Raw genomic sequence first — 24689 nt, 5'->3', positions numbered from 1 at the left:
GCAAAGCATTTCTGTAGCAACTGAAACAAGTCCTAAGCCTGTTTGGGGACATTCACACACCTGCCACAAGAGGCATTTGTGGCACACAGTTGTACTACACAGAACTTAGAAGCTGTCACAATCTCCCCATATTTAGTACATCTTTACATTCCTTGATGGGACAAACACTTCAACACTTCTTGGAATTACGTCTAAATGCAGCTCTTTCCCTCTCTCAATATCACCTTGCCTCTAACACCAAACATTACAGATTGAAAAAAACAAACAAACAGGAAATACTTTACAAAAAGGAGCAAAGGTCTTTAGAAGTGTTATAAACAGTGAGATATATCATGAAAAGAGAAGAATAACTAAATGGGTAGAAATTCCATTGCTTGCGCTAATTCTCATTGTATTAGATTGAGCCATATGTGAAAATTGTTTTCAAATGGTTTTGACTAAGAAAAAAAAGAAAAGACAAATTCACATGCAATCAGAGAGCTCAGCAAGCTGCTCTGGCCCAGCCCGCAGACCCAGGTATGCAGTCTCAGAGGCCCCCAGGAAAAGGCACAGTACGTACAGCGTGCATAATTTCAAGCAACACAAATTCTAGGATTATTCAAGTTCCACTCCCTGACTTTCTTTGTACTTTCTCCCCACGTGGCTCTCTTTTTCTCCTTCCCCATCTCCTTAGAGATAACTGGTGAGCTGCTTCTAGACATGAAACTTTGGGTTATACTTTAAAAGGACGCAATATTTTAAATATGTCATAAACCAACAACAGTAATAACATACAAGTTACATGTAAGTACAGGACGGCGCTGTCAGAGCCCAGACTGTTGTCCACCTGCACGGTCACTCGGAAAATGCCCACGTTGTGATAGACGTGTTTGATCCCGTCTTCCATGGAGCTGAGGTTGACATAAGACACTGCGATGCCATCACCAAAGTCCACTTGGATGAGTGTCCTCTGGACGTCACCCTGAAAAACAGCCCACCATCAGAGAAGGGGAGTTGGTGCTGGCTGCCTCCCTCCAGAGGCTGGGGCTTGTTCTGCTCCCTGGCTCAGGGCTAATGGCAGACTCTGGCTCCCTCTGACAGCTGGGAGCATCTGTCTGCCTCTGACAGAATCTCTGTGACAGTCCCTGGCAGACAGGAGCTCACCAAGATGGATGTTCTCCAAACGTGAAGGGCACCGACATCCGAAAGTTTCAAGGTTTGGAAAACTAAGTGTTTGATAATCAGCTCCAATTTGATATTCAACTTCCCTGAGGCATCTGTTTATACTGTTATCATTCACATGAATAAAAGGTGTCCACACACAGCTTTAGAGATTAAGCCTCCCTTACATGGTCATAGACCCCTTCCCATATGTTCAGGACCCCTGAATCCCATTCTTATTTCTGGTTCCCTAACCATGTTAGAGGAAATATAAAAGACACCTTGCCTCACACCTGATATGACATTGGACTCAACCCTATCATTATTTAAGACAATGATGGTTAATTCTTTTATACTTCGGTATTTTGTGCAATCAAAATGTTATCATTCTATTCTTCATGGAATCTTAGTGGGGAGAGAAAAATAGGCAATGCTTGCCCATTTTATAGGTAGAGAAACTGAAGTATGGAAAGATTTATGTATTTATTTATCTTTTTAGTATGGAGAGATTTAATTATCAAAGTTAATACAGCTAGTTAGCAGCAGACCTAGATGTGAATCCATCTCTCTGGACATGCATTTCATTCATTATAGATGGATAAAGCACAGATGGCTCCTCCAGGCTTGAATTCCAGGGTGCCATTAACAAGCCATATGACTTCATGCAGACTCCTTGGGTCTCAGTTACCTCATCTATGAAATGGGCATAGATGTCTTAACTCAAAGGTTTGTTATACAACATGTGAGTTAATTAGTCATCTGTAAAAATCTGGATCAAAAAAATGACTGTCAAAACCATGCAACTGTATAAAAGGCGTGCCATATTCCTTTTACAGTGGGACTGGAATCATACAATTCTAAATTGCCTCCCATGGGAGGTAAGGAGAAGAAGGATAAAAGTCGGCTTTCCAAAATCCCACACCTGTAAGAAGAACACTTTTGGAATAACAGAGATTCCTAAAGAAACCAGCTTCCTTCTCATGCAGCCCATCCTTTATCAAGTTCCTCTTGTTTTATTAGCTTTTCCCATTCTTAGGAGGAAAAAGCCCTAAAAACATACATATATACACACATACAAAAAAAAAACCCTTTGAAGTAAAAAAAGTATTTTCGATTAAGTAAGGTTCATATGGTATCATATTTTTTGAAAAGGCCAAGTTTAAAATGCTGACATTTAAAAGATTAATTCACAGGGAAAGGAAAAGCAGTTCAAATTCTATGAATCTCTGTGACCTACTCTTCTGATCTATGCCCAGCCAAGCATTGTGTGTGTGTGTGTGGGGGGGGGGTTAGGGGAGTGTACTCAGGGGCCAACTCTCTGGGAGGACGTGTCCGGTGGACAAAGAAACTCCATTCAGAACTACAAGAGCAATGATCCACAAGCCCAGACTTTGTGTAATTATTTGAATTCCCTTCACCAATAAACATAAATGTCAACCATTCTTTCTGACTTGTCCTTCATTTGCACAAATCAGACTGGTCAATTTCTCGGTGCCATGTCTGGTCAGTTCTCCCCTGTTTTCTAGATTGTCCACAGAGCTGCTGCCAGCCAAACCCAGGTACAGGCACAGAGGAAGAAACCACCTTAAAATCTACTCGCATGTTTTGGGATGAGTATCTGAGCAAAATACAGGAATAACTACTTGGGTTAGCCATGGAATAAAACAAGCAATATAATTTCTGAGAGAGGGGCGGGTAGTGAAGAGGGAAGGAGAAAAAGGGAGAGAGGGAGAGGGAGAAAGGGAGGCAGTGAGGGAGGGAGAGAGGATAGGGAGGAGAGAGGGGGAGGGAGAGGGAGAAAGGGAGGGAGGAGGAAGGGGAAAGAGGGAGGGAAGGAGGCAGGGAGGGGCAAAGAGAGAGATACTGAGAAATAGAGAGCAGACATGACATAAGGGTCACCATGGGCAAGAGCACAGAGGGGAGGCTCACAGGTCAGTCCCCACGAGTGACAGCAGCTACCCACACACCTGGGGAAAGTCTGGCTGGGGCTGCCCTCAAGTCTCCCTGCCTGGCTTTTTCTGTATGGTATTCACCAGTCTGCTTTGGTGGGCCTGGACTTCGATCTCTTTCCACTACCTAAAACTCCTCCCAAGCTCTGTCTGGATGTCCACTGTGTGTCATGCTATTCTCTCTGGCCTGACAGTATTCCTCATTATCCATCCTGACAAGGTTCCCCGTGTATGTAGCAGTCACAATGTTGGGACTGCTCTAGCAGTAGAGCTGCCTTCAGAGGAGTCATGCTTTTAGAGTCGGTCAGGTATTAGGAAGCTCTGTTGATGTGAATACAGGCCCCTGGGCTTGCTACTCTGCACAGGAGACAAAAGCATCAAGGGGCCAAGGCAGAGGATTTCATCCCTGCTGTTGCAGCTTTGCCCACTCAAGTGAAACAAACTAGATGTCATGCTTTTGCCTTCAGAAGCTCTCAGGTGCTTCACAAGCCTAACACGGCTGTCAATGCATCTTTTTTGGGCTCATCAGTCATCAGCCTCTGACTTCCTTGGGCTGTAATTATCATCTGAAACAGGGATGGCAACTCCTTTCAGAGAATAGGAAGGAGAGCAAAGGCAAGAGAGCCTAAGTCCTAGATCACCATGGATTTCTGGTCATTCATTCATCCAACCAACCAACCAACCAACCAACCAATCAGCCAACTGGCAGATATTTATTGAGTGTCTATCTTATGTCAGGCATGACATGGGAAAATGATGGCAAGTAAATTATAACAAACCAAGCAAAACAGATATGGTCTGGGCTTTCATGAGCTTCTAGACTACTAAGTGAGACAGATGAAATAATCGCAGATAAATAAAATGTTTTTACAGGGGATGATATGAAAGAAAGAACACGGTATTATAAGTTGCACAGTAGGGAAAGGCAGAGAGCTAAAAACATGATCTGATTGAGAACTTCAAGGAAAGATTCCCAGAAGTTATATCTGAGCTGAGATGATCTTAAGGAAAGAAATAACTTAATCAAACAAAGGACACAAGTGAGTGAGATGAACGTAAGGAGTTCAGGCAATGGTGACAGAGGGAATCAGATGTGCAAAGGACCTATGGCAAAAGGGGGATAGTACAGTCATAGGAAGCTGAAGATAAAGACACTGTGGGAACAGGTTATGAAATCAGACTGAAGGGGAGAAAATGACATTTTAGGAATCGTGGCTGAGTTTCTGATTTTCATTCTCTTCCTAAGAGCAGTAGGAAGCCATTAAAGTATTTTAAGCAGAGATTTAGCAGAAGATGGCCATGATGATGTTTTTAATTCAAAAAGATCACTCTGGTTACAATATGGAGGGTGAATTGGAAGGAGGCCCAAGTATTCTGGGAAGCTAATTAGGGGTAGTTCAGGGTAGATGACGGTAGATTGAAATATGAGTTGCAATAGGAAATTATACGTACCTTCCTGTCAAAATTAACTCCCATAGTTTATTGGTTTTGAAACCAATGAATCTCAGGATTTGATATCAGCACCTCTTATAGAAATTAAAAGAAAACGTACTGATGCCCAGCTACCACCCAAGACGCCCCTTTTCCTCAGGGCCTCTGGGGAAGATCTCGGGTTGGTCCTGCTGTGGTCTGAGAAGGTCCACAGCAGATGCTGGGTTGCACCACAGGTTTTGCCCCTTGGGATCAGATTGTAAAATATTAGGTTTTCTCATCATTTAATCCATCTGAAGATGAAGACCACTCAACACAGGCTGATGTGACCACATTCCATTTTGATGTGGGGGCAACACTTCTGTAGGATGTTTTAGGATGCTAAGTGTGAAGGGGCATTAATGAAGAAAGAATGAAAGAACTAAACTCGTTTTTAAGTGACTGGTGCATAACTACAAACAAAAGTTCCACAATGCATGTAGTCAAGGTTCGTTAACTTCTGCAGGAAAACAAGTTGCTGACTAGTACCCGAGTAGTTTGTATAAACTCCTGGGTGCTGAGATGTGTCCTTCCTAGGTGTATCCTCAGTTCCTAACACGGTGCCTGCAGGTCACTCTTTCCCATTCAGTAGATTTTGAATAAGTATGTCTGCTTGTTCATCCAAGTGCTTTCTTATATTTCTTATATATTATCTCAGTTGGCTGTTAGGACTCCAGGGAGATAGCAAGAGCAGATGTGCTTTTGGTTGCTCCCCCAGGAGAACTGGGACAAAGGCAGGTTAAGCAGGATGCCAGCAGTCCGCTGAGGCATCCTGTGAGGCTGAAGGAAAAGTTTAAGATGATCTGTGGTTTAACTTTATCCATGCAGCTCGGTCCTTGGTGAGCTTCTTTAATTAAAAGTTACTTGTAATACCTTTCAGAGTTAAAGGTGAGAACAAAAGCAAAGTATCACTTTCTTTTCTTGTTAGACTCCATCCCTGGTTTTGACTCTTTCCACCTCTCACAACAGCTTTGTTTAGAAGTGGAAAGATGGATTGGCATGAACGCCATACTGCATTCTGAGGTCTTCCCTCTAGTGAAGCAGTATTGTGTTCAAGCCATAAGGAAGACAGAGAATATGGGGAACAACAGGTATTCATAATTCAGTAGTCAGGAAAACGTGCTGTATAATTGAGAGTTACATTAATTTAATAAATCACAAGTTATCATTCCCAAAATGGCACCTAGGCTGGCAAATATCTAAACTGTCATATAAAATTTTTTAGACCTACTGCCCTTTTGTCACCTGCCCTGATATAGATATAGAACTGAGAATATTAGCTCAAAAGATGTGCCCAAGAAAAGCACAAAAGCCACATGAAATCCATATGGGGATTCTCCAAGGGCAGCACTGACTTCGGTAATAGAAAAACAAATATATCAAGTGGCCACTAAGGAGCCAAGATTAACCTGAGGAATGGAAGGTGTGTGAACCTATCAGTTCTTGCAATGTGGCTTGGGAGAAAAATGGGAAAACAAATGCTACAGTAACTCAACACTGGCAGCCTCATCCAAAAATGAGACTCCGAGACATTCCTGAAGGCATTATAGACTCACTGCAGATAGGAACGTCAGAGTCTGGGTCTGGCAAAGCTCAGGCTTGCCTCAGACTTCACTGGAATTCAGTCTTGAAAGTGATCTTAAAGTTCACGTAGCAAAAACTACATTGTGGAAATCCATTTTTTTTTTTGTCAAAAACAAAACCACAACAGATAACAACATATGCACTGTGTGTGTGTGTTTGTATGAGCCTAAAAGTGCTGGCAAATGTAACCTAGTTTGTTAACACTGACTCCCCCGGGATGGGGGGTGAAGTGAAGTGAGGGGCAGTGAGAGACAGCATGTAGGATTAAAAGAGGGAGGGGGGAAATGAGGGGAACTAGAGAGTTCACCAATTTTAAAAGGAGGGGGTGGTGTTGGGTGGAATACGATAAGATGCAAGGAACATTGCAAAACACATTCTATTTCTACCATTACTGTCAATATTTAAATATTGATTAAGTATACGAGAAATAACCAGAAGTAACACAGATTGATAGCAGATTGATGAGGGAATACAACCAACTTTGGTTTTAGATTTTTCTTTTTAATGCTTTTTTGACCACAAAGTAAGATTTAAAAAAAAAAGATTAAGCAGCATTGAATGACAGACACAAAAATCAGATATTTCAGCCCTTTCTTTTTTCTTTTTTTAAAGATTTTATTTATTTATTCATGAGACACACAGAGAGAGAAGCAGAGACACAGGCAGAGGGAGAAGGAGGCTCCATGCAGGGAGTCCAATGTGGGACTCGATCCCAAACCCTGGGATCACACTCTGAGCCACAGGCAGAGGCTCAACTGCTGAGCCACCCAGGTGTGCCTCAGCACTTTCTTTCTTAAGAGTAAAAATATTTAGCAGAGTGGGGAGCATGAAGTGAAAATAACCCACCTATGCTTTGCATACCCTACTCCAGGTACATTTACTTAGTTTAGACTCAGGTTAGTGGAGTCTTGACAAGAAAGAGGAAAGGAGATCACTACAGTACAATGAGCCCTGGCTTTCAAAGAAGAGATTTCATCAGCTGGTAGAAATAAGTTCAGGGGGAGAAGTGCTATCCACCTTGTGCTTTTCAGTAAGGCCGACCTACGGCATATGACTTCTGATATAAAGTATGCAAGTAGGATTGTTCTAGAACATCCCCTGGTGGTCACTACGGGAAAAGATAGAGAACATTTCCTGAAAGTTGACTGTGGCAGAAATATTAACTGCTCTCTAGATAGTATCTCATTTAATCTTAACCCTAAAAGATTGCTAAAATTTGCCCAGTCACAAGATTAGTTTGAACCAAGTTCTCCCTAACTCCAAGTTCAGCACTCCTATTTTATTGTCCTCATTCCCAGTGGGAGCTCTTAAAGAATGGATTCACTCATATGTGAAACCAGAAAACTTTTATAAGCTTCAGTAACCAAAACCCTTTAGAGGAATGCCAACATGGATTAAATTCTTCATTAAGTAGCGATAAAAGAGGAGCCCAGTGTAATATGCCAGGCTCTATAAAATACTGTTAGCTGCAAAACTTGTTTGTAAAGACCCTGCCCATGTGAATGCTCAACAGAGTGAGAGGACTATAACCAAGAATCAACTGCTGTAACTGTGCCAAGCCTGTCCTTTTACAATGGTAAACTGAGTGCTTCCAGCATAGCCAACACCAGTCTATGACAAAAAGTAGCTGCAAATGCCCTATCTTCTGTTCCTAAGCAAGTCCTGGGTCTCTCTGGTATCCTTTTCAAGAGGTGCTACCATTGTTGAAAGCTAAGGCTGCCTCACTAGATAAGCTGGGAAAGTATTTCCTGAATATTTGGTTCAATTCATGCTCGATGGGCTTCTCTTCAGCTTCAAAACTGAGCTCTGGACAGAGTCCCAAGATACTTAGATATTGGCATAATTACAAATTAAAGAGTCAGTCTCTCTCCTTGTCTATTCAGAGACAGTTATCTATAGCATAGGTGCCTCTCTGAAGATGCCGACCCCCCTGCCTCTTACAAAAAAAGGCAGCAGTGGGCTTGGATGCTCTGACTGGGAGGAAGAATATTCACAACAGTGAGGATGGCAGTGCATACATGGGGTTTTATTTTTTATTTATTTTTTAATTTTTTTATTGGAGTTCAATTTGCCAACATATAGCATAAGACCCAGTGCTCATCCCGCCAAGTGCCCCTCTCAGTGCCCATCACCCAGTCACCCCAACCCCTCGCCCACTTCCCCTTCCACTACCCCTTGTTCATTTCCCAGAATTAGGCATACATGGGGTTTTAGATTTCACCAGAGAATTCATGTCTGACAAGGTCAGCAATGTCAGAAGACCAGACTATGGATCTACCAAACCACTTGCCTGGTTCTGTATTTTACTTTCTCTAGGATGAAATGCAGATGGCTCAGCCCTTCCTTGAGGACTCTGAGCCTTGAGACTTGCCTCATTAAATATCCAAAAACTTCTGCATCTAATGCTCAGACCAAGAATTTCCAACTGAAGAATCATCACAAAATGGTTTAATCCTTCACTTGCAAATGAGCCACACCACCATGTGTTTGAATGAAGAGCAAATTTCCACATGCCTTTTTTATGTCTTCCGTACTAGGTGTCTGGCTTAGAATGGGACAGAACCCATAAGGCTGGAGGAACATTTGGCTTGTGAAGCAGATAAATAATTGTAAGCTGAGGTCTCTTTACTCTATCTAGACAGTGTGGTAGAGAGAGGTCAGAACTTTGACCCATTATGTTTTGAAGACACTTTTTAGGTAATAAAGGACATTACTATACTGTTACCACTACATAGTGACTTTATGAATTAGCTCAGCAGGATTTGGTAGGAAAACTATGGTGCCACCAAATAATAAAAACTATAAAGATGTTTTTGAATGTCTTCAAAAATCACTGTAAAGGTAAAGCATTCAGGTGTGTAATAAGAATAAGATTATGCTTTTTTAAAAAAAAGAAAAGAAGGAAGATTGCTTTAGGAATAAACCTATGCAATAAGTTTTTCCTACTAGTAAGATATGTAATGGAAATATGTAAGGTCAATTAGAAGAAAGAAGAAAAAAGAGAAAGCCATGGAGAATTTATAAAGAGAATATAAGAAACACATAAAATGAGGAAAAAGGAAATTCAAAGTACTCATAAGCCTACCACCCAGAGAGATCACCGTTAGATTGGTAAATACCACATTAACAGATGAGAAGCATATGAACATGCACACACACACAAACAACACTGTCATGTCATGCTTTCAAAATTTCTAAACAGCTCTCAGAACTTTTATATCTAGCATCACTTTCTAGACTTAACCAAGTCATAAGATCTTATCTATGAAATGGACATATGACATCTTACCCTGGATGTTACTTCATCACTTTTCCAAATTATTAGGTTCTTGAGAGGTCTCAGTGACTTTACAGAGCTCTACAGAGGTATTGTACATGGCAGTGCCCTCCGGAAGTCAGGTAGTAAGCTGGGAGTTATGTGCCCTTTGAAATTCAATTTATATTTAAACCTCAATTTCTTTACTTATAAAGATAGGCAGAATGATCATGATCCTAATCATCAAATCTAGTGTAGGTGACCATCTGTTTTTATAATTCTACTATCCGTGTTATGGGTATTATTGAAGATACACTCATATTCCAGCATGGAATAAAGGCAGTTAAAATAATCTCAGCTCTCAGGTGAAGATGGAGAGCTCATTTAAATGCTGTTGGGTGGATGGCAGAAATTTTCTATCACCCATAAATGGTGGATCACACTAAGGATGAACTGATACGGCCCAGAGTCACAGGATAACAAAGGGCAAAGTGCAAAGCCAGAAATCTGAGGAAGTCACATACTTGGGCAAAAATTGTTTTGTTTGGGTGAAGTTATCATTCTGGGGTGGTGGCCACCCGTATGGATGGAAGGGGGGCACCAGTGCTGCTGGCCTAACACAGACAGGCCGAGAGACTGCAAATCCATCTGAAACTAATTTCCTATATGAAGACGATGACCCCCAGTCCTTGGAATGTGCACTGAACTGAAACTCTCAGAAATAAGCCATGTATCGCTCCTTGCTTACCAAGGGAGGGAGAATGAAGTCCTTCGCAAACACACATTCCCTAAAACTGTAAAGAAGAGCAAAATGCCAATGTTTGTGGACCAGAACTGAGGAAGGAAAAGCAGAGCCTTAGGAAGAGTTGCTCACCAAGCCAACCTGAACTTCAGCTGCTAGGCCTCTGGCTAAAGACAACCTATACTGCCCGCCTCATTTCCCTCTTTCCTTTGTAAGCCGAAGCAGCCAGGGAGAAGAAATGAAGTGGCTCAATTACCTTGCTCGACTCAAAGAGAATAAAGCTGAATGGAGTAAGGAATAATACATGAGAAAGGCTCTTAAGTCTCCACGGCTCATTGAAATCATCTCCCGTTCCTTTGTGTGGAAGACCGAGGCTTCTGAGTCAGATCTGGGCCGGCTTAGAAAACTCATACCTGCCTAGATGAACAGTGCTTGCGGACTCTTTGTGTAGTTTCTAAAAGCCCTGATTTTCTCCCAGATGAAAAAGTAGGTCAAATTCTTTTATGAATTCAACAAATGAGGGTCTCACAGCAAATTTTATCAAGAGTCATCTTCTCTACCATCCGACGGCTGGTAGCATCCTGCAATATTTATGAAGTGTTATTACATTGTGGTTACTTTTATGCTGCCATAAGTCTTTCAATGTATGTGAAATTACAGATCATTGAAATTCATTTAATGAGGACACAGCCTTCACGTTTTAGAGTTAAATCTCACAGAAGAAGTTATAATCATGAATTTTCCTTATTAAGTTCCAGTCTTTGTATGTAAATTGAAGTATTAAGACAATGAGATACAGATCAAAGTTTTAATTTTAGTCCCTTGCCTCAGATTTAATTTAAAAGTCTTAAATTATGCAGCGAATTGCATCTCTTTATTCTTACAGCTGTTTAAAACAGATTTAATTATCTTCTGTAACACGCAGACACTACTTCTGCCTAGCAGTCCTCTCAAATGAATGCCTTCCAAATCGGTTTTGTTGAGTTCTTAAGACTGATTAGGCCCTTTGCCATCCATCCTGTGCCTTCAGGTTCTCGCATTGGATTTCTCCAGGAAGCGGAGTTATCGCATTGAAAGTCTATAGGCTCATTAGGTGCTCATTAGTGGTCCAGAGAACATCCGTCTTAAGCAAGTCTCCAGAGACAGATGCCACCTCTCATTGGATACCTGGATCTCAGTGCAAAATACCTTTGATTAGCTTCCTCAAATGCAGGCGTACTTGGAAAATGTTTGGCTAGTTAGATACATCTCTATGGACCCTTCCTCTCCTCTCTTTGTTGATTTCTGGATCAACTGTTCTTTGCCCTCAAGGAAACAGTGATGCATACATACAGAGTGTATGTGAACGTGTGTGTATCCGTGTTCTTGGATTAGCCATCCTGAAGGAGTCTGGGATGGAAGAAATATTGTCTCCTTTGACTTATTGCTTCTGATCAAGGTTCCTTCATTACAGTGCAGGAGAGAACCCTGAAAAGGGCAGGGATATACTTCTCAACAATGGGGCTTTTCATCAACTTCCATTGAATTATGTGGTTCTCTGGGTAATGGGTGTGAGCCAAGCTTTGGGATTTTGATGGAGTCATGTTATAGAGCCATTTCTGTTACCTAGATGTGGAGGGTGGCCTCTCGTGCTATATGCAGGAAGGGATTCTATAGCTTGCATATGTCAAATCTGCAAAATTGTGACTTGGTTACTGTGCATGGAGTTGCAAGCTAGCATCAGTGTACCTAGCCTTTGATAATCTTCTGTCAATAAGAAGTTCTCTTTTGCTCTGATTTTAGCATGGTTTTCATCGATACTCTTATGTTAGAAGTAGGACATGCATTAGTACTGAATAAAGGAAGGGGTTTAGATTTCAAATGAAGACTTTAACATGTTTTGGATCTTATTCACATTTTAAGAGTCTTTCCCTTTTAAGTTTGGGCTTTATCTCCACTCTTCTTGGGGAAGTCTATCCAAATCCACACACATTTATTGAGTTCCTATCAACGCATTAGTCACAGTGAGAAGAGATGCTAGAGCTGTGACCAGGCACGGCATGATTCCTACCTTAATGATATTTATAATGTTATGGGGGCTGCCAAAAATATTTTTTACAATCTAATGCAATAAATTAAATTTTATTTTTGTTTTGAATGAATATAAAATATTTACTATTTTCTATTTCATGCAGTTAGATTTTTATTTAAAACTTGATAGAGAGGAGGGCCTAGTTAATCTAAATACATAATTCCACAAAATGAATATGTCTTGAAGGAAAAGTACATGATATAAAATTGAAACTTGGTAAAATATGTGTTGAAGAACAAATAAACACATACGCCTAACTACATGGTGGAACAGTTCATTGCTCAGGTCACTCACACTTCTCACACTCAGTTGGTATGCACATGAGATGGAGCCTACACAGAGGGGTTCGTATGCACATACCTGGGGACAAAAAAGGGTGATGCTTCAGTTCCTAAACTAACTCAACCCAACCCCACAGAGAGAAGACAAGTCTATGGGAGAGAGTGGAATTATGACTAAGCCATGAGACACAGAGGCATAATTCTTGCCCAAATGACAAAATATGATACTGACCTGGAGAGTCTTCTGCCAATCAGAATGTAGTGGGTACCTCTTGGTTCCCTTGTCACCTTGAGGACTTACTGCTCAAGGAGTATCAGAAGCTTGGCATTAATGTCACTACTGATATGAAAAATTGGCACTAGGTACGGTGGCAAGAGCCAAATGTTATATTCAAAGTAAATTTAGGACCATCAAACCCAAATGAGAAGTGGATTCAGAGATTTGAGGGGGATAGTACAGACCCCACATATTGCCAATGGTATATGTCAGGGGTATTTGCTTTTGTTTTGGATTTGATAGCCTAATTCATACCATTCATATGGTACTAATTCATACCATACTGGAGAGGTTTGGTATACAAGAATGACAAAGTCCTTGAGTGTTGCATTCATATCCTATGTTTTACAGTATCCTTTAGAATGGATAAAGTAATACCAGATACACAGAAGCCATTCAATAAAGATGTAATTTTGCAAAGAGAAGGAAACCTAGAGAGGATTTGGAATCTCTCTTTGCTGAAATGGCTTTTAATGAACTGATCGCAAGCCATGAATACTCTAAGAAAATCCAGGAGGAAAATCATGTTTTATATATTGACTAATGTCTAAGAATATAGCAGCAGCCATAGTATAGGCCAGATTGGCTAGGGCATAGATAATTTTGCCGATTCTTTCTATCCTTGGCCTTTGTTACTATCTGTCCCCAGTGAAGTGTTACTAGGGAGTTTAGGAACTACATGAAATTATTTCCCAGAAAATGGTTCTTTCCACCAAAGAGAAGTAATAAAAAGGTAGGATACTGTAGAGCCTGGATTTGACTCCTGACTTGATACTTCAGTTGCTGTGTAATCTTAGGCAAGTTCTTTTGCCTTTCTGTGCTTTGGCTGTGCCATTTGTAAACTGCAATGAGGACAATAACACCTACTCACATAGAGTTGCTATGACATTTAAATGAGACAATCCGAGAAAAGCATTCTCAAACTGGACTACAGTTAGTGCTCAATAAGTGTTGGATATCCAGATTGTTATCACTGTGTCAAATTTCAATGCTCCTCAGCTTCTCAGAGCCACTCTGCTTTCCTTTGTTTTGTATCACTCATTACATGCATCCCCCATGCCTATGTGTAGAATCCCCAGAGGTTAATAGAGAAACAGGTTGTTTCTGTAAGGAGATCTTGTGAATCAGCACAGAATCCCACAGCTGAATGTGAGGTCCCCAGGGCCTCTTGATGGGGGGACAATCTTTTTGGCTTCTACTCTGCCCTAGGAGATGAGCATCAAGGGGCCAGGTCTGACAGCTGAAGACAGCAGATTTCCTCTCTGCTGTTGTAGCTTTGCCCACTCAAGTGGAATGAAGTAACTTGTGATTTTTTTTTTCCCTTCTTGTGCCCAGAAGGCATGAATTTACACATCTTAAACCAGATTCCCCAATCTGTTCTCACATCACTCAGCCAAATCTGAGATGCCTGATGATCTTTGTTACACAGAAAGGAAAGCTGAATGGAGGAGAGCCTGGCCTCTGTCTCTGGAGGGTGGACAAAGGTCAGAAGTGACCAGGTGTGAGTTCCTGTTTCAGATCTTGCCCTATTGTGTTCTTAGAAATGGAACAAAAATCTGAATTCTGAAGCCTGCTCCAGCACAAACATCTGCTGCTTCAAAAGATCATGTTCTTCTAAGTTATCATAATCAGGTTCCTTTTATCTCTGGGAAAGGGACTTCACTATACAGGGAAACACAGGGTATAGGATTGGCTCAGAAAATAAATCTTTCCCTAAATGTCCCCAAAGTTTTCTTTCTTTTTTCTTATTTCTCTAAAGATTCAAATACAAAATGTATAAATAAATGCTATTTGAATTTCCCAAATGAGTTTTAAGTAAGCTTTTGGCTGGGCATAAAAGACATAAAGAAAAATATGTAAATTGAATATACAGCTTGATTTTTTACAAAATGAATGCATCCATTAATCAACAAAAAATTAAAAATTTCCAGTACACCCTTAAACTCCCTGCCACTTCCCCTCTAAAGGTAACACTCTCACTTCTATCACCATAAACTACGTTTGCAGTTTAAATAGAATCATACAATACATATTTTTCAGTCATTTCTTTAGCATAGTAGTGGATATGATATTCATCCAAGTTTTTGTAGGTAGCAATAGTTTGTTCTTTTTCATTGTTCCGTCACATTCCATTTTATAAATATACTGTAACTTATTTCTCAATTGTACAGTTGATAAATGTGTGTAACCAGTTTTGATCTCATGAGTAAGTCTGCTATGTATATTATTTTACACACATCTGGTGCATATTTGTATTCACTCTGATGAGTGTATACTTAAGTGTAGAAATTCGGGATCATGGGTTGTGCATATATTCAGAGAAGAGTACAGTAGTTAGTAGTCGATGTCAAACAGATTTCCAAAATGGCGGTAATAATCTACACTCCAAACACCATTGTAAAAATGACTGTTTGCTCCAACAACAACACGTGATATTATTGGTCCTTTAAAATATAAGTCTTCTGATGGGTAGAAAGTAGTATCTTATTTTAGTGTTAAGTTGCATTCCTGTGATGAGCAGTGATGCTGAGAAGTTTTCATACCTTTATCAGCTAATTTGGTTCCCATCTTTGAAAAGCCCATTTAAGTCATTTGTGTGTTTTCTATTGAGTGGCCAGAATTTTTCTTACTGATCTGTAGAAATCATTTCTAATTTTCTGGTTATGAGTACTTATTGAAATTATGTATTACAAACAACTTCTTACCCTCCAGGGTTTACCTTTTTATTTTCTAAATTGTGTATTTTAAAGAAAAGAAATTCCTAATTTTAATGTAGTCTAATTAAACCATATTCTTCTATCTATTTAGTGGATTTTGTTTCCTATTTTAAAATAATCTCTGCCTAACCCAATGTCATGAAGATGCTCTTCTGCATTTTCCTTTAAACACTTACGTTTTATCTTTCATAATTAGATTGACAAACCAGTTACAATCACTTGTGTTAAGAGAGATCAAGATTCATATATTTCCACTTGGATTTTGATGTCATTACACACCTATTGAAAAGATTATAATTGATCTACTGTACTAAAGTGTCTCATTTGTCATAAAGAGTATGTGTGCATATCTGTGTGTGTTTCTTGACTCACTATTCCCTTTCTTCATCAGCTTGAGTATGTTGGATATATATATATATATATATATATATATATATATATATCACCACACCCTCTTTATTACTATAGCTTTATAATAAATCTTGATATCTGTAATGTAAGCCATTCATTGGGTTTGGTGTTGGGAGTCATTTTTAAGATTATCTTTGCTATTCTTGAGCCCTTGCTTTTTCATATGCTTTATGAACATGTCAATTTTAACCCACAAATATATTCTAGAGACTTTACTGAAATTGCCTTGAATGTAAGATCAATGTGGGGGAAAACTGGCATCTTTTCATAATATTGCATCTTCCAATTCGCAATTATCATATATCTCTCCATATATTTATGTTTTTCAAAATGTTTTCCAAAAGTGTTGAGTTTTCTGGGTAGAGATATTGAAAATAAGTTGGTAGTTTTGTCTTTAGGTAAGCATTGTTTTTATGCTATTATAAAGCATATTATATATAATTGTATATAATATACAACATATATGGTGTATAGACCTATGTGTGTTATATATATATATATATTGGTTGGTTCAGAGGATTTATACATCCAGATATATAGACTTACTTTAAATCTAGAGTAATTAAAATGTATTTTAGGGGCACTTGGGGTGGCTCGGTTGGTTAAAAGTCCAACTCTTGGTTTCAGTTCAGGTCATGATCTCAAGGTCATGAGATGGAGACCTGTGTTGGGCTCCATGCTGGTAGTGGAGCCTGCTTAAGATTTTCTTTCCCTCTCCCTCAGCCCCTCTGTCCCCTCCCCTACCCCTCCTCCTGTTCCCATGCTCTCTCTCAAAATTTTTTTTAAAAGTGTTTTAAATGATCACTTAACACAGGTTTGAGAATCAAAACCAACAGGACAAAATAAAATATATAGAAATAGATCCACACAGATATGTTAAGTTGATTTAGGACAAAGATTCATAGCAATTCAGGGTGAAAAGAATTGTCCTTCAAGGGTGCTGGGTCAATTGAATATGCAAAGAGAAAAACATATAAAACCTTGGATTTATTCAAAACAGATTATAGACTTAAAGAAAAAACCTTGTGGTGTTATTTCTTCACAATCTTGGGTTAGATACAGCCTTCTTAAGCAAGCTACAAAAATCACTATTTTATGCAATTAATGATAATATTTGGGTTCATATATACCATTTCAGTACTTATTCTATTAGTCTTGAATATAAGTATGTTCCTTTTTCCTCTTTCCTGCTTTTTCTTGGATTAATGAGGCACATTTAATATTATTCCAGTTTCCTGCCAATAGTTTGATAGTTAAATGTTCTCTGACTATTCTTTTAGCTGTTTCTCTAGATATTAAAGTACATATTCTGGACATGCTGGCATCTAATATAAATTAGTACTTCTACTTCTTCACAGACATTTCATGGAACTTAAAACACCTTGGCTCCGTTTAATACATACCGAATTATAGTTGTCATGTATTTTAATTCTACACATATTTAAACCCACAGTGGATTATCATTATTGGTCTACAAAGTTATTAATTTCAATTTACCCACATATATGCCCTCTTTCTTGCTCTTCATTCTTTCCACTATTGTGTTTTTGTCTGGGTTTCTTTTTCTTTATGCCTGAAGAGTTACCTTTAGTGTTTCTTTTTATAAAAATCATCTTATATGACTCATCTCGGTTTCTGTTTGAGAAATGTCTCTGTTTTACCTCCACGTTTGTATTTTTTTCTCTAGCACTTCAAAGATGTCATTCCAGTTTCTTCTGTGCTGCTTTTAAATTTTTCTCTTTATTTTTTGATTTTGGTAATTTGAATATAATATCTAAGTGCCTTTTCCCCCTTGTATGTATCCTGCTAGGGGTTGTGCATTCTCTCCAGTCTACATTGATACTCTGATACCTCCTGTCAGTTTAGGAAAATTCTTAGATATTATCCCCTCAAAATGGATTCTGACTTCTTATCATCCTTCTCCACTCTAGGACTCTAATTATATCTATGTTAGCCATTTCCCTCTTTCCCGTGTGTCTCTTATTACTCTTTTCTCTATTTTATATCCTTCCTCTCTTATGCTCCAAATATTATACTTGCGACTGTCCTTTCTTCCATTTAACTTATCTTCTATCTGTCTGGGTTTGGTTGACTGTCAATCCATCTAACTTCTTAGTATCAGTTATTTTTTAAAAAAATATTTATTTATTTATTTTAGAGAGAGAGTGTTTGTGCACATGTGAGTGGAGGTAGGGGCTGAGGGAGAGAGAGAGAATCCTCAAGCAGATTCCCTGCTGAATGTGGAGCTGATTTGGGTCTCCATCCCATGACCCAGGAGATCATGACCTGAGCCAAAACGAAGGCTCCAATGCTCAACTGACTGAGCCACTCAGGTGTCACTTAATATTGGTTATTATATCTTTATTTCTACAACATCCATTTGTTACTCCCTCTTACTGATGACTGCTGGGGATTGCATTTTTCTGTCTTGACCTATATTCATGAACATACTAATCATATCTCAGACAACTGTTCTCTTTTTTGATGCTTTTTTTTCCTCTTCTTGGGTCCTGTTTCTTGATATATATGTAGTATTTTAAATTAAATGCCCAATATTTGATGTGAAAAATATAGGTAAGACTTCTGATTTATGTTATTTTCCTCTAAAGAGGATTCATTTTAGCTTCTGGAAGATATTTAGGGTGGGGGGGTGGGAATCACTAAAGCTTTCAGATACTGAAATATAATTCCAGATTGGGTTTCAGCATTTAGAGAACATGATCTGGTTGTCATGTGTCCTTACTCCTAGGATGGAGCCTTCCAGGAGTTTCAAGAATCTCGTGTTGTATTATTTATCAGGGATTTCCTTCTTGATAGTCTCTGAGCTCTAATTTTTTTTTCCCCTCAAAATGTAGTACTTCTAAAAACTATGCATGACTTTTTATCCTTATAGTAACTACTTTCCATTCTGCTTGGATATTGTCAAACAACTCAGAGAGAAAAAAATGCACAGAATATTGTGCGACTTCTTTATGCTTCTCTTCTCTCTGGGATTTTATCTGACGTCCATTTTTATCTTCCTAGCCTTGAGAGCCTTCTGCTAGTTGTTTAGCCAAGACTTTCTATATGGCCTTCTAACTAGGAGTCTGAAATCTGACCTCTTCCACAGTATGATGTATGAATTGGCAAAGTACTTGAGGGGAAATACAGCATGAATTGCTGGACTTGCTATAATGAATTTCCAATCTCTGAAGAAAAGAATTTTGCCCAAATCTTTTTGATAATTCTCGCATGCTCTTCTTCCTCTCTCTCTCCTTCCCCCCTCTCTCCTTCTGTCTCAGAACCTCACTCCTGCTCTAAATATATACATATATATTTGATTTTCTGCAAGCTAATATGTCATAGCCTCAGGCAGAAGTCTAAAGATTTTATTTCTGTAAAATTTGAGCAACTCCAATTTGCTTAAATTGGTCTCTATCTTTCTAGTTCCAACTGCAAAATTTTTGGGAACCTTGTATTTAGAAGAATGTGTGTGGTAGAGAGGAACTTATCAAGGAGATAACAGAAAGGGGTATTAGGTTAGAGGGATGGTTCTCAAAGTGGTCGTTGGTCCAGAAGTATCAGCATCATCTGAGCTGTAATTTCAAACTCATTATTTCACAGTTGTTCCTGCTACAGGAATTAAAATACCCATAATGTTGATCAATCCTGACAAAGTAATCCTAAATGTTTCATCTTCTCCCCTTCAAGTCATACTCTGGAGCCTCTGAAGGCTACTCTCTCCCCCTTGGCTTTGCCCTTGTTTTGTTCTGTTTATTCTTGACGCACAAGCATGACCTATAATCTTGTTATAAATGCAAATTCTTGGGCCCCACCCAACCTACTGAATCAGAATCTTTGGTGATGGGTCCCCAGAAAACTGTTTTAACATATTCACCAGGTAACTTTTATTCATGCTAAAGATTGAAAACCACTGAGCTATCAGGAGAAGCTGGAAGTCAATGATGTAGATCTTAATCCTGGTATCAGTATTAACTTTTTAAATCCCTTTCTGTTCATGAGGCCTAGCATAGTGCTGCCCATATTTAAGTACTCAGAAGACATGGCTGAAAGCAAGACTGTCTGGCTTGATAACTGAGATCATTTAATGAAATTGTTGATCCTTTAGAGAACATCATCTTCCTTTCTAAGATGATAAAGATGCCTATGCATATTTTAAAACATATGGTATAAATTTTATCTTATACACTATCTGAATATTCAGAAATCTCAGAAAATCACAATTTGTCAGTCATTGATGCTCATAATGATATTGCTGAAGTGTTACAAAATTACAAACTCTCAATTCCCAAAGAAAGCATACTCAATTACATTTATATTAGCTTTGGTGTTATATGTATGACCAGCATGCTGCCTTGGGAAAAGAAAAGCTAAGACGTCAGGGTGACAGAGAAAGACAGCATTAGTAGCCGTTAGGTTGAACATGTATGTTCAACTATTTTTGGAATACTATTGATGTATTCTGAGAAAACTTTTGGCTGGAAGTGCCAATAAGGCACAATTAAATCCAAAAAAACTTCCAAGATAAGAAGTGATATATTGAGAGTGAAGAAGGAGTTGCAGTGAACTGAGAATAATTGAGGAAATGTGGCAGGGAAGGAGAAACAAGAGCAATGACAACAAACCAAGGAACCAAAAGCAGAAAGAAAAAAAAAAGTCAACAATATTTAAAATGAAAAAAAAAATTAAAACAAAGACATACGTAGACCAAATCTGATTTTCTGCCCTAGAAGATAAAAATGGTTTGGGATCTGGTCCTACCTCTTCCAACTGCACCATGAGGGTAACATTGTGACCTTGCTCTGCTGTCAACTTTCCATCAGCGGTGACAATCCTCAGCCCCCGTGGGGCCTTCCCAGGACACTTCTGCGGTTTGGCAGTGTACTGTTCTCTTACTCCATCCGTGCAGTTATTGGAAACCACTTTCCTGTACCTAAATGGAGAAAAGCTCAAGTTGTAATCCAGCTCATTACCATTTGGACTACTCCCACTTTTTTTAAGGCTAGACCTACTACTGTGTAGCCCGGAGGGATACTGGTAACTACACTTCATGGTGCTCTGAGGATTAGAGCTAATTCCTATAAAGTACCCAACAGAAAGACAAATCATCAAAGTAACATATTGGACCTATTGTTAGCATTTTAATATAACTCTTATTTAGTCCATCAATGAATCATTTCACTTCAGAGCCATGGGAAATGCACAGCAGTAGAAGACATGGTCCTTGCCCTTACTATGTTTATAATCTTGAAGTGATATACACGGATAACCCAGGAGTTATTTTAAAGGTTATATAACTGAGAGTTAGAATGAGTAACATATATTGCAAGGGAATTTGAAATTCAGACAAAGAATAGATTGCTATGGATTATGTGATTTAACATTAGATTCCATAGAGGGTGCTATGGTCATGGTGTAGCACAGAAAGTTGGCTATATTTGATAGTTTCTCCTCAATATATTATGAGGGACTGTAATGGCTAAGTACTGAAAACTCATATTAAGGAGACCAGTCTGCAGATTGAATAAATCTTGCCTCCTCCTTTCATTTCTTATTTTAGCTTTACTAGGGAAAAAAAAGGATTATTCTACAAATTTGTCCTATGTAATTTATCAGATTCATAAAAAAATTGGAATTGTGGTTTTAGGACAATTAATCTTTAAGACTTTGAGCTTCAGTGTTGTCGTTCATCATCTTTTTGTGTGGGGTCCACAGTAACCACTCTGTGTACTCATATATCAGACTTCCCAAGCCTACTTACTAGAGTGAGTGTTTAAGCTCAAAGTCAAAGTAAAATCTCAGGTCTTTCCACTCTTCCAGACCCGAAGTTGAAATTTTTAATATCAAGGGCTAGGTAGGAAATGTTCTAGCTTTGCCAGCTATATGGCCTTTGTCACAAGTACTCAACTCTGATTGTAGCGTGAAAGTGGACAGATAATGCACAAAAGAATGGAGACAGCTGGGTTTCGGTAAGGCTTTATTTATAGATATTGGCAGTGTGCCATATTTGGCCTGCAGGCTATATAGTCTTCTAACACTTTCAAATCTGGCCAATGCCTTTTCCTCTGTTTCTGAGTCTTACGATTGGCTACCAAAGATCATGGTTGAGAAAGTCAAATTAAATATTGTCTGGGAAGGTACTTTGGATGCTATGGATCACTACAAGGTCAATTATTAATATTTAATTCACCTCATAGGGTAGTTGTATAAATTAAATGGATTAATGTACACAGAGTATTTAAAACCGCCCTGATGATTAGCAAGTGCCTATGAAATGCTGCCAGTTATTTTTATTTAATATTATTTCTCCTACCTATTCATAACCTTCATGGTTTCCAAACGTCCTTAGGATAGGTCATAAATCTCATAATCTTGTCCATGAAACCCTCCACAGGCTAACTGTACTTTATCTCTGAATCCTTACCAAAAAGCTCATCTTCCCTTCAAACCTCTCTTTCAAACCTCTTGAAAGTACTTATTTTCTTTTGCTCTTTCTGCTTCTGTATCTTCTCTCATGCTCTATCAGCTGCCTAAAACTTCCACTCTAAGTTACAGCTTCTCTCCTCTGTCTTTTCCTGACTGTGATAGTAAAATAATAGTGAAATAAAAAGAAGTTCACATTTAGAGAGTACTTACTATATTTGCACTGTGTTAAGTTCTTAGCATGACTTTTGTCAATTATCTTCAAAATATCCCAGAGGGTTCTGTTTAAGGAAGGTATTATGATTTTCAATTTACAGATGAAGAAATTAAGATTCGTAGAAGTTAACCAGTTTTCTCAAGATCACCTAGTCAGAACCCCGGACAATTTGCCTCAAGCATATCCTTGTCTCTAGGCACTACTGTACCATATCTTTAAATGGAAGGAGATCTCTTAAACGCCCCTCTCTTAAACTCTTAAGGGATCCTTTAGATTTATTAATAGGAACCCCCTTATGTCTTGTAGGATTGTCTCCCTGTGTGTGACTATGAACTTTAAGTTCCTTGAGGGTACTCTTGCCCCTAGGGATATGCAAAGCTGATAATCAGGAGGTCCATACTGGGATCACTGTGCCACATAGAAATGCTGAAATATCTGCACGGCAGGTGGTTATTACCACTGCCCTCAAACCCTTCAAACGCCTCACTAGAACCAGAGGCAACTAATCCTCATCTTCAGAGCCCCTGCTTCTCCTCACACTAAGGGGTTAACATCCAGCACATCAGATAGCTTTGAACTCTCCCCCTGCACTAGGATCTCTACCCATTTCAGTTGGTCAATATCAAGTCTGAGCATTTTTAATATCACTCTACTATTTAAGAAAATCCACTGTAGGTGCTTATGAGTGCATGCCGATTAAAAGAGAAAATAATCACAGGTGGGAGAGAAAAGAAAAGGAAAAAAAAAAAAAAAGGATACCCGCACTAGAGAATGCTGACATTCTGGCACCAGCAATAGTAGGTAGCAAGAAAATGACCAGTAATGTCACACAACAATTATGGATTCCCACGGAGTCTGTGCATCAGAAACTCCCTGCGTGTTTCAGAGGCAAGGCACCATGCAAACCAAAGGCAGGTTATGATTTTTAATCACTTAGCATCCAAGCACACCTGTGACTGTCTTGACGCTGCTCTAGAGGCATGGGCTCGCCATCACCACTGGCATCATGAACTGAGCACATTCCTTTTGTTTGGCGCTGTTCCCACCAATCATTGCCCCAGGCTTTCCACCCCCCCCCCCCATCCTGCAGCAACAGTTCTGCTTAAATCCTAAGCACGAATCCATTCCCCCTTCTGCCACAGAGAAGACTGTTGGTAATTTTTTTTAAAATGCTTATTAAAAAGCATTCTGAAACCATTTTATTTCCTGGATGAAAATGGCATCACATTAGCCCTACCAGACCTGTCCCTGAATTTTAGAAGAAAATTGTGCAGAAATACAGAGTTCATTTACTCAAGTAAGCACACACCTGCTTTTTGCATTACAGAATGGTTCTATTTTCATCCCAGCAGCTGTCCCTGGGTCTGAGTTACATAAATGAATAATGCATTTAATATGTTATTAAATGGGGCTGCTACCTCCATAATAACAAGGCAACTTATGATTATGTTGGACCTAAGCTCTGAATATTACTGGGATGCATTTAGTTGGTAAAGCATTCTTCAATCCGCCAAGAAGAAAAGTGCTTTGTAATGGCCAGGGAGTCTTTGTACAATTACTGAAAAGGAAACATTCTGCAAATGTGCCTTTGATATTACCGACCGCTTATCAGTAGATAGTGTCTTAATACTTCAACAGCCCCAATTTCAGCCATTCTCTTCCTTTCCATCTTGAAACCCCTTTGTCACCTTTTCCTTTTTCACCCCACCTTCTTTGATTTTTCTTCTGTGTTGTCTGTCAGTATTAAGACAGATGAAGGCCATAGTTTCTCTTCCTGAGTGTTAAAACTGGAAAAAAAAGCCATGAAAGTCTTCATATTCTGTGATTTTAGTATTTAGTAGTTTTGTTTTTCTTGTGATTTGGTGCAGGTGGCGGAATATGGATGTTTATGACCATTCACTGTATGTTAAGGTGACAGTCTAGCCTAGCTCAGTGCAATCCAGTCTGTCCTTTACAATCAGTTGCCGGCACTTTTCAAGTAAATGGATGCCAAGATCCTCCTCCCAGGGGTCTTGATTTAATTGAGAATTAATTAAATTATGATTTAATTGAGAATCCTGGGCATTAGTGTGTTTTTGTTTTTGTTCTAAGTTCCCCTGGTGATTCTTGTGTGCATCCACAATTAAAGACCACTGCCCTGGTGGTTACAGC

At 39.1% G+C, this 24689-nt stretch overlaps 1 protein-coding gene across 5 annotated transcripts in view; it reads right to left on the bottom strand.

Annotated features, from left to right (window-relative positions):
- The window catches only part of SORCS1 (sortilin related VPS10 domain containing receptor 1), a 495497-nt gene that overhangs the window by 50760 nt on the left and 420048 nt on the right, over positions 1 to 24689 (bottom strand). For all 5 annotated transcript variants that reach the window (XM_041746197.1, XM_041746198.1, XM_041746200.1 and 2 more), the window contains exons 18-19: positions 20660 to 20831; positions 775 to 961 (exon numbers count right to left, since the gene is read on the bottom strand). In XM_041746197.1, the coding sequence (XP_041602131.1) occupies positions 775 to 961; positions 20660 to 20831 (359 nt within the window). The remainder of the gene's footprint in view (positions 1 to 774; positions 962 to 20659; positions 20832 to 24689) is intronic.

This window comes from Vulpes lagopus, chromosome 2, assembly GCF_018345385.1.
Source record: "Vulpes lagopus strain Blue_001 chromosome 2, ASM1834538v1, whole genome shotgun sequence".
In the NCBI taxonomy this organism is placed as follows: Eukaryota; Metazoa; Chordata; class Mammalia; order Carnivora; family Canidae; genus Vulpes; species Vulpes lagopus.
The sequence above is the reverse complement of the archived record's forward strand: the minus strand, read 5'-3'. Positions and strand labels throughout refer to the sequence as shown.